The 10,936-nt window shown below is 46.3% G+C and overlaps 1 protein-coding gene across 4 annotated transcripts; it reads left to right on the plus strand.

Moving 5' to 3' along the window:
• The first annotated feature begins 1,562 nt into the window (after window positions 1–1,562).
• On the plus strand, window positions 1,563–9,409 carry CCSAP (centriole, cilia and spindle associated protein). 4 transcript variants are annotated; one of them, XM_078868003.1, is made up of 5 exons: window positions 1,563–1,585; window positions 1,808–1,933; window positions 2,769–3,289; window positions 4,800–5,131; window positions 7,462–9,409. In XM_078868003.1, the coding sequence occupies exons 3-5, from the start codon at window positions 2,908–2,910 to the stop codon at window positions 7,633–7,635; spliced, it is 888 nt and encodes a 295-aa protein (XP_078724129.1). In that variant the 5' UTR covers window positions 1,563–1,585; window positions 1,808–1,933; window positions 2,769–2,907; the 3' UTR covers window positions 7,636–9,409. The 4 variants fall into 4 exon arrangements, with proteins under 4 accessions (XP_078724129.1, XP_078724127.1, XP_078724131.1 ...); XM_078868001.1 differs by lacking the exon at window positions 1,563–1,585 and adding an exon at window positions 1,613–1,704; XM_078868002.1 differs by lacking the exon at window positions 1,563–1,585 and adding an exon at window positions 1,645–1,697.
• The last annotated feature ends 1,527 nt before the right edge of the window (window positions 9,410–10,936 follow it).

The raw sequence follows: 10,936 nt of genomic DNA on the forward strand, positions 1-10,936 counted from the left end.
CTTCGACCGTCAAACCAACCATATCAGCTCATGTAACTTTCACCTGAAGGCTCTTAGACACATACGTCCTCTCATCTCTACTGAAATTGCCAACACATTGGCATGTTGCATAGTTGGGTCTCGCCTTGACTATTGCAACTCCGTCCTAGTCCGGACCTCCGCTGGCAACCTAAAGAAACTTCAAAGACTACAAAATAACCTAGCACGCGTCGTCATTGCCCACACTCATCCCCCTCTCGACTCACTAGCTTGTCTCCGTGCTCTCAACTGGCTCCCCATCGCCAGTAGGGTCACATACAAGATCGCCTGCCTCTGCCACAACGCCTTCATATCCGCCTGCCCGCCGTACCTTTCTTCATTATTGACAACTTGCAGCTCAGCACACGGCAGATGCCTGCGCAGCGCGACTCACGACCTTCTCTTGATACCAAGATCCAGGATGGTCATGTCTATGCGCCACTTCTCGGTGGCAGCCCCAACATTCTGGAACGATATCCCTCTGCGCATTCGCAGCATCACCTCAATCGCCTCCTTCAAGAGACTTAAAAACTCACCTCTACAATCATGCTTTTGAGCGACTCTGAGCTTGGCTCCGCGCCTCTGAGTTGCGGCCACTACGTCTGCAAATTTGCGCGCGTTACAAATTGAACTATTATTATTATTATCGCCCCGTGCTGGACGATGAGCAGGGGTTGCCACCTGTCTGGGTCTGTCCCGGATAGTCCGGGAGTTTGGCGGTGGCAATATTCGGGTTGGCGGGAGTTGATTTGCACTGAGGTCTCGTGCCAGGATTGTGTGGAACTTTACAGCAGATCCCGAGTGGTGACTGAGAAATATAGCTGGGTTTGGTCTACAATGGAAACTCACCCACTCATCATTACCTCACTCACTTATCTGCCAAGTCACTCAACAACTCACCTAATCACTCAGTTACCCACTCATTCATTCATTAATTCGTCAAGACACTCAACAACTCACCGACGCAGTTACCCACTCATTCATTAATAAGCCAAGTTACTCAATAACTCACCCACTCACTCAGTTACCCACTCATTAATTAATTCATTTGCCAAGCCAACCACTCACCCACCCACCCGCTCACCCACTCACCCACTCACTCACCCACTCACTCACTCACCCACTCACCCACTCACTCACCCTCCACTGGGGTTGCTGTGCCACGAGGCAGCCCAAGTAGTGCATGGCTCCGCCACGCTGTGGTCACCATGGCAACGGCTTCCTCGGGCCACGGCAGGGCACGTGACGTCACATTGCGGTCCATGGGGGGGAATGGGGGATTAAAATCACGGTTCGCGACGTCATAGCGCGTTTAACCCCACAGAGCTTATCACTCGCGTAATGACGTCACGAGCCCTTGTGTGCGGGTGACGTCACGAGGCGGATCGTGCGTACTGAGGGAAGTTGACGTCTCGAGAGGGTTTGGGGCAGGAGGGAGTATGCGAGGGTGACGTCACGAGAAGGCGAGTTGTGTGCGTGACGTGACGTATGAGACAGTTCGCGCTGTGTGGAGGTTGACGTCACTAAATGGTTTCGGGTTGGGTGAGAAAGGTGACGTCACGAGAAGGTGGGGAGGGGGGTACATGACGTCATCGACGAGCTTGGTGTTGACGAGATACAGTGCGGGCCACTGTTGTTTTCGGTGGGAGTGACTCTGTGGGACCATCAACAGAAGTCGTGTGAGAGGTCTCGTGTGTGTCGCATGTGTCACACGTGTGTTGCATGTGTGTTGCATGTGTGTCACACATGTGTTGTATGTGTGGTGTATGTGTGTCGTATGTGTGAGCAGCAGTGCAGCGGTTAATGCGCTGCGCTACAAACCCGGCGACCCGTGTTCGATTCTCGCTCGCGGCCAACACCCAGTGACGACTATCTGAGCCGGTCCTGGGCCTCCCCTAGGTCGACTCGGCCTCAAGTGAGTACCTGGTGCGGTGTGTAGTAAACATCGCCACTGGGGAGACAAAGGCGGCCGGGCGTGGTGTTGGCCACTAACAGCACTTGCCCCTACAGTCTGTTACAGGCTGTGTGTGTGGTGTGTTGTGTGTGTGGTGTGTGTAGCGTGCACAGAAGCTAACACACGCACACGTTCGGCACCGTGTCGCCTCCGGGGGGAGGAGAGGGGGACGCGATGAGGTGATGAGGGCAGTCGCTTGGAAGCAGCGTGGGCAGAGCGACGCGACTCGCAACATTTTGTGAGCGCGCTGTTGTCAGTTCACATCCTAACGCTGTTACCAGTTGACCCTCTGGGATCTCCTTGTGGGGACGTCTCAACGGTGGCGTGGTTCTGTGGGGAGACTCGCCTCCCCCCGGCCATATGAATGTGGAATGGCCACACGTGCCCCAAGGCTGTAAGTCAGAATCATAATATTTATACTGCGGTAGGAATCCGATGAGCTATAAAGCTCTTTTTTCACAGATGTCCAGTTGGAGGAACGGGGTCAGACCGTTACCTGAGTCATAGATACAAAGCTCGTTTGAGCGGAACATTTGAAACTTAAATTGGTCCTGGTTTGTCTTCAAAGCAGTCAATGGCGATCCACATTCACATTCCATTCCTTATCCTGAACGTAAACCCTTGCAATCCGAGAGATGAGTCACAGAGCAAGGCCGTCTACCCTTGTATACAGGTTACGTCCGGAGCCAACTTCAACCCCTCGGCTCTGCCCACCAGAGCCGAGTTGTTGCATGAGGCTAACAAATGCATTGCTCGCCAAATTTACGGCAATTGGCCTTCTCTCGTTTATTCACAGCGTTGAAGAAGGGGCCCCAAAACGACGAGCTGCCCATGGACCCGCGTGGTGAGCTGGCGTGAGCCACGACCAGCACGAGGCCACGCGTGGTTGCACGCGTGAAGAAGAAGAAGTCCGGAAGGACGGCTGGGCAAGCACCATGCCTCGCGTGCGCAGCGAGTACATGCAGCAGTTCTGCCCAGCGGAAGGTGCGCGGGACGCGGCGTCGCAGTGCTACCAAAGCGGCGTGCAGTACCGGCGGGGCCGCCGCCTTCTCGAGCACGCCCACGTGCCGCTGTTGTGGGACACGGCTCACGGCGACTCGGAATCCGGTGACGATGGCGGCGGTGGCAGGCAAAGCCCTCCGAGGGGTGCGAGCTGGGAGGTTCAGCCGCGGGAAGATGTGGAGGGCAGCGGCGGCAGCGGCAGCCCCAGCAGCCCCAGCAGCTGGCAGGGCAACAGCGGGCAAGGGCAGGGCGTGCTGCTGGACAAGCAGGAAGGGCAGCACGGAGGTCTAGCAGAGTCGGCAACTGCGCTTGCCGGTATAAATATATATATAAATGCAGTTGTAAATGGATGCTACTCCAGAAGTGCCAGAGGGGAGACTGCTGAGGTATCCTTGAAGGGCGCTCAGACAACCAAATTGGCCACAGGATGAGAAGTAGTATCGTGATTTATCCTGTCGTGAATGGCAACTTGAATGGCTGCAGGCCTTCTAAAACGTTATTAATCATGGGTAAGGTTTTTTGGGCTAGATCGCATAAGTATGAATGTGTCGTTAATCCCACCACCACCCGACACAGCCAATTAGTAAGGGTTGTCGCGTAAACAGAACGTGCCAATTAGCGATGACATCACATTTACTCTATTTAAGACCGGAAACAGGAAGACGTCTTCACAATTTTGGCTAAATTTCGATTTAAAGCTTTCGTGACTGCAGGGATTCATCTTCTTGGTTCTTTCGGTAAAGTCACATATAAGGGAAGTAATAAAATAATAAAAATAAAACATAATAAAACAATTCTCACGACGTTTCGGCCACAACGCAAGCAGCCGTCCTCAGCTGTCGCCTCAACAGACCTGGTTTTCACCTGAGGACGGCTGCTTGTTTTATTATGTTTTATTTGTATTATTTTATTCCCTTCTACGTGACTTTACCGAAAGAACCAAGAAGATGAATTTTGGCTAAGTCGCCTGATGAAGCTGGTTGTAATCACCAGTGAAACGTCGTACTCAGATTGTAAGTGTTGTGGGTTTACTCTCCAACACACCGGTGTCCTGAACTAGTAAATAAATGGCACGTTTTGGTTACGTGGCAAACCTTACTAATTGGACGTGTCGGGTGCTGGCAGGTTTAACGACACATTTATGTTTTTGCGATCTACTCCAAAATACTTTATTATTAATCTGAAAAGGCATATGTGACCTCATCTCACTCGGGTCATGCAAATTGCTATGATTGATTGCAGAGTTCTGGTTGTTTACTAGTCATGTTATTGGTCATGTTCTCTGCAACACCTATAAACCATTCACATGCTAACACGCTTGCATTTTTGGCCAGGCTGTATTTGAAAAGAAACTTGTTTTGAGCTTCATAGGCCATCCGCGAAATAATCTTGACTGATAAATAGGTGGAAGCCATTGCTGATCGTCGTTCTCTGGTTATATACCAGGTAGTTGTGGTGCACCACTGCTGTGCCCCAAAACCACCGGGTATACAGGAGGTCGTGGTGTCGACCCCAACCCTGACGCATGTATATTTGAAGTTTGCATATTTTCTCCATGGTCGCGTGGATTTTTCTCCGGGTGCTCCGGTTTTTCCCTCCACATTTAGAATCGTCGTGCGTTTAGAGTCTTCGGTTACTGTATTACATTCTCACGTGATAAGCCGTTTTGTTGAGCTATAACTTGTGGCCAGGTAATTTCTAAAAAGCTCAGTGGGCCTTTCCTGGTCAAATAAAAAGAGGATATAGAACAATGCAAAGGCAATAACAATGGGTAGTGCATATATTGGCGCTCACATGTGTCTCTGTATATCTGTGTGTGTTACAGGTGAGCAGTTGCACAAGAAAGGGAAGAGGAAGAAATTGGCGGTCAAACAAGATCCTGCCAAAAAAGAAACACAAGCTCCCGGCTCCTCCTTATCTGGACGTAACAAAACCAGTGGCCAGTTTGCTTCTGGCTCTGCCCAAAGGGTAGTAGCATCCAACTGTAACGCCAACATAGCATCTCCACACGTGTCCAAAAGTCAAAAATCATATGCCCTGTTTCCCAGGGCCACGCATCAAAGACCACCATTTCTGAGCTATGGCTGGGCAAACGACGTTCTGGAAACTGGCAGAAAAAAGACTCACAATATTCTCCCTTCGGCTTCAACCGTACAAGTGAGTGTCATAAAGCGAGGAACTTCGTTCGATATACTTTCCAAATTAATGTGGTACCTGGTATATTTCCAGAGTATGTATATAAGTATGTAAATATATATAAGAAAGGGCCATAGATGTAAGTACTGTACTTTACTCAGATTGTAAGTGTTGTGGCTTTGCTCTCCAACACACTGGTGTGCTGTACTAGTAACGAATTGGCACGTTCTGTTTATGTGACAACCTTACTAGTTGGCTGTGTCTGGTGGTGACGGGTTTTAGCGACACATTTATATAGTTACGCGATCTAACCCAAAAAAACCTGTATATTCGACTGTACTGTAGAGTATAAGCCAGCTCATTTAGCCACAACACTTATTAAATGAAGTGTTATAATATAAGTGGCCAAGGAATGCAAGCTTTATCTGTAGGTTTTACTACATTTTAGCAATGTAACCAGCCTTGACCATTAACACTATGGGAACCTCATTTGCCAGTAAAAATATGATAATTGGTTTTTTACCCTTCTATCTGGCAACAAAACTGACACCTTTTTACAAGGAGTCATGTTTGCATAGACCGCAATACCTGCAGTCATAATACAAACAAAAGACATAACTCTGATAATGTGCACTGTCCTTGAAGTTGATTGGTCCACACCCGAGACAGCTTTCCTTAGAGCCTAGTCTCACATGGGTTGGACCAGATGACGCCAAAAGGCGCACAACTCAAAGACAATGCACCATCAGAGTATGAGAGCTCGGGGCAAGCATCTACACTATGGGAACCTCATTTGCCAGTAAAAATATGATAATTGTTTTTTTACCCTTCTATCTGGCAACAAAACTGACACCTTTTTACAAGGAGTCATGTTTGCATAGACCGCAATACCTGCAGTCATAATACAAACAAAAGACATAACTCTGATAATGTGCACTGTCCTTGAAGTTGATTGGTCCACACCCGAGACAGCTTTCCTTAGAGCCTAGTCTCACATGGGTTGGACCAGATGACGCCAAAAGGCGCACAACTCAAAGACAATGCACCATCAGAGTATGAGAGCTCGGGGCAAGCATCTACACTATGGGAACTTAATTTGCACATTATCAGAGTTATGTCTTTTGTTTGTATTATGACTGCAGGTATTGCGGTCTATGCAAACATGACTCCTTGTAAAAAGGTGTCAGTTTTGTTGCCAGATAGAAGGGTAAAAAACCAATTATCATATTTTTACTGGCAAATGAGGTTCCCATAGTGTAGATGCTTGCCCCGAGCTCTCATACTCTGATGGTGCATTGTCTTTGAGTTGTGCGCCTTTTGGCGTCATCTGGTCCAACCCATGTGAGACTAGGCTCTAAGGAAAGCTGTCTCGGGTGTGGACCAATCAACTTCAAGGACAGTGCACATTATCAGAGTTATGTATTTTGTTTGTATTATGACTGCAGGTATTGCGGTCTATGCAAACATGACTCCTTGTAAAAAGGTGTCAGTTTTGTTGCCAGATAGAAGGGTAAAAAACCAATTATCAGCCTTGACCAGTTTCAACAAAGTCAACAAAGTTTAGATCTCACACTTAATATCATTGAACAAAACAAATTACTTCGCGTTTGTAAAAAGCCACCAAGTAATATTGCCCATACTGTTGCATATTGTGTGCGAGCGTTGTGCAAGTGAGCGTGCGTGCGTGCGTGCGTGAGGGAAACGTGCCGAAACATGCATTTGTGTATACTTTTAATGAAATGTATATGAGACTCCCTATTCCAAAAAAAACACGTCTTGTCAAATTGTGCAGTGTCAGCATGAACTTTTGACACATCGGTGTTTAAGTTTCTCGTGACATTTGCTATGCTAGCAATACGAGTCTGGAGAGCGATACTCTGGTGACTACTTTTTAATTCTGGTTTCCCGTCGGACATAAAGTTAATATTGTATCGGGTATCAAGTTTGAGTGTTTAATCTCAGTCGTCAATCACTTCGTTTGAGGAATATTGCACCACGTGTATAATGTGCTGAGAGGGTGAATTGTAGGTAAAAATGTAGCAAAAAGCCCAAGGTCGGCTTAATCGTGTAGCCACAATTTGCCTTTTAGGAAAAAATTCAAGCGTTATAGATGCTTTTTAATCGTGTTTTTAAGATTTGCATAATTACATATTTGAAACACTGGACATTGCTTGTGCACATGTGGGTGACTTCTCTTGCAATATTCTGTACACCACATTTGTCCAACCGTGGCTCGATTTCCTGCTTTCACTAATAATTGAGGCTCTACTTGAATTTCCATGATGACATTCAGCTATTACAGAAAACTGTGATTGTGTAAGCCTTTGTTTTAAATTGTTTATTTGTCTTAGATTCACGAGTCTGCGATAAAAGCAATGCACAAGCGGAAGAGCGCGAGGCGGCAATTCAAAAAGAAGAAAGAGCAACTGGCAGAGAAACAAGAGGAGCATTTACAGAGCTCGTCTGACGTGGACAACCCATGGATGTCTGAATATCAGCGAAGTTATTCAGCACGAACAAGATAGCTTTTACATTCTTATGGTTTATCGAGCAGAAATAGTTTTTTGTTTTTATGAATAGCCAGTGATCAAAATGTAAATGTGTTAAGTCCCCGCATGCGACCTATTGGGCCTTCATCCCACGTTAACTGCCGTTCAATACGCGTCTGGTGTTCTGAGAAGCGCCATTGTGGCATGTAGATCAGCTGTTAATCAGCAATGTGGTGACATTCCAGATTTTATATCGAATGTGCAGGGCATTCTTCACGTGTTGTGTCGACCCATAGAGGGCAATATCCTTTGCAGTGGATCCTTTGGTTGCACATCTGGAATCCTCATTGGAGTACAGACACCAATAATCCGTAATGTGTAGTTATGTGGTCTAATTGTTCGTCTAAACAGTGTTTAATATATTTTTTACAAATATTTCCACAAAGTTTTTTTAAAAACAATTCTTATGAATGTGTATTGGGGAAATGGGAGTAGTATTCTATTGGTCAACAGATGAATGTGACGTTAACGTCACGGTACAATTTTAACTAAGTAGAAATGTTTTAAATGGCGTAACTGCTAATGTGGTAACACCTCGTAAATTAAGCCATATAGTTGTAAATGTATGTCATACAAGGTAACCTTTAGACATTTTTGTCCATACTATTGAAATCGAGCTCATGTCAAAACACTTGTGATTGTGTTGTAAAGAAAAAGCATACCTAGGCAATGAAAGGTGGCTTATTGAAATTTTGTGTAAGTACACATCATGGTAAATGCTAAACTACCATACCTTAATGGTCTCATATCTTACTCGGTACCTTATTAACAACTCTTTGGCCTGACAAGAAGAGTTGCAATCGATACGTCAAACCTACTGTGAAATATGGATGACCCCAAACAATGTAAACAAAAGCTGAATTGTGCTCAAAATGCATCGTGAGATGTGCGTCAGGGATTAAACCGAGAGAAAGCGTGAACAAAGTGATATCGATCATTTCTAGATTTGAAGTTTTCGTGACTGCAAGGATTCATACTCTTTGGTGTTTTCGGTAAAATCACGTCGGTAAAAAATAAATAAATGAAAATCAATTAAATTAAATAACGACGTTTCGGAGGCAAGACAAGCTTCTGTCTTCAGGTGGAACCGTTACAGCCAAAATCACCAAAATCACCCCAATACCCCCCCCGCTCCTGCATAATGAATAGATGTTATCAATCGGCTAATCTCAGCTTAGCACCTGCCCCCCCCCACTCCACACGGCACGCCCCCCCCTACCTTGGCTTCTCCCCCCTCTTACCCTATATAGTCGCGTTTCTCTATTAGCTCTCTTCACTTACTACAGTGATTTTGGCTGTAACGGTTCCACCTGGAGACGGAAGCTTATGTTGCCTCCGAAACGTGATTTAATTTAGTTTTTTTTTTCCCTACGTGACTTTACCGAAAAACCAAAGAGTATGATATCGATCAATGAAAGGACCCGAGCTTGACAAAAGGGGGGGGGATGATGGCTGGTGGAGAAGGCTGGTGATGAAATGGCAGTCGGAAAGTGAGGGGAGCACTTGAGGGGGGGATGGCCGCTGTGGAGGTGGAGCGATGGAATCGGTTCGGCATGGGGAACTCTTCATTTGATGGCGGATCATGGCTGAAGATTGCACGAAAATCTGTAATTATATATTTTAAAAAATCTTTCATTCTCTGGTGGGGGAATAAAAATGTGTTTACAATTTCACAAATTACCTTTGGACTTTCATTGTACTTAAATATTTCGTTTAAATGTGTAATAAATCCACTCTGGACAATATCGTATCTCTTGTCTTTATTTGTTCTTCATTTACACAGCTCTCTCACACCGCTGGGTTCCTTTTTCCCGTTTCTCCCGTTACTCCCGTTACTCGAGCGTGGCGTTCGCTCGCTTTCCTCACTCCCTCACACCGCTGGCTAACGGCGTTCGGGAAACAGCCTCCGGCCTGCCACGTGGCCGCTGGCGTGTTGGAGGCGCAGACGTGGTCTCTCCTCAACCTCTCCACACTGACCACGAGCTGTCTCTCTCCACCCCTTATAACACCTGGCTCACGTGATGCCACGCAGCCAATCATAAGCCTCACCCCTGGAATCTTCTAGATGTTGCTATACAGCCCCAGGGCTACGCCCCTGGCTCGACGTCCCATTGGCTGCGGGCTGAGGTCGGCAGAGCCTATCACCATCGCCCAGTTACCCCCGGGTGCATCCTCATATTACAAATGTATCTTATCAGCTCTGAAAAAACACAATCTTTGGTGTTTTCGAGCTGTGGGGCGGAAGGCTTTAAAAACTGCCTCACGGCAAGTGTTTTTCATAACCACGATTATGATTCAGTGCGTGGCTCTCGTGACTTTGATTATGCATCATTTGCTTGGAGACAACCGTGGGACCTGCAGAATATTGAAATGCTGATTACGGTAGAATTTATTTCATTAAGAGAACAAAACGTAACATTTTTTGACTCAAAACAACAAAACGACCATTAGCGACAGGCGGCTCTACAAATTTCCCAATAGGGCCCTACATTAATAAAACAAAGTTCAAGTATTTATCTGGTAAATAAAATACCAATTCTCAGGTTCTGGGAGAACACAACTGAAGTAGAGTGGATACTAATCTGGTTTAAGTTAACTCGATAGTGTCATCAACATAAAAAAGCGGGCTACCTTCATATCTCCTCGCACCGGCTTTTAGTTCGCCGTCGTACAAAGACGGTCACGGCATCGTCTTCTTTCGGATGCGTTTCTGCAGCCGTCCGGAACACTCTTCCGATATGAGGAAGCCACTGTAGTGATGCACTGTTAAATTGTCTATATTGAAAAACTCATTGCTTGATAATAGTTTTTGTGTGTGTGTGTTTAGTTTTGCTGTCCTTCCCCCGCACCTCTGATTAGCACGGTTGGCTACGTACGGTGCGAAAGAAGCTCAACATACACACATGCATCTCCGTCTCTGCTTAAAAAGAAAGCATATCATACACAACCCATAAGCCGCACAGCCTTCTGGGAGAGCATGAATTCAGCAGTATTGATTCAAGGCAAGCAATGCTGCTAGTTTATGCATTCTCATAAGGCTGTGCCGCTAATGGGTTGTGTATGAAATATATTCAGTGCTTTTATAGGCAGTCATCGATTTACGAACATCCCCACTTACGAACCAGCTTCCATTGTTTTGTTTTACATTTACTTAAAACGCGAACCCGCACTTGCAAATTGAACCGCAGCACTATTTGATTCAGCTGAGTGATCCTCTGCGAGATGTTAAATGGGTCGGCCTCGTTCTGGGAGTGAGCAATTGTGTGTGGGTATTTAA

The sequence above is a fragment of the Lampetra fluviatilis genome, chromosome 25, assembly GCF_964198595.1.
Source record: "Lampetra fluviatilis chromosome 25, kcLamFluv1.1, whole genome shotgun sequence".
Lineage (NCBI taxonomy): Eukaryota > Metazoa > Chordata > Hyperoartia > Petromyzontiformes > Petromyzontidae > Lampetra > Lampetra fluviatilis.

Excerpts from the sequence above, each read along its gene's own strand:
- CCSAP (XM_078868003.1), top strand. The coding sequence starts at position 2,908 with ATGCCTCGCGTGCGCAGCGAGTACATGCAGCAGTTCTGCCCAGCGGAA. Across the intron at positions 3,290-4,799 it reads GTCGGCAACTGCGCTTGCCG|GTGAGCAGTTGCACAAGAAA; the intron begins GTATAAATATAT and ends TGTGTGTTACAG. Across the intron at positions 5,132-7,461 it reads CTTCGGCTTCAACCGTACAA|ATTCACGAGTCTGCGATAAA; the intron begins GTGAGTGTCATA and ends TATTTGTCTTAG.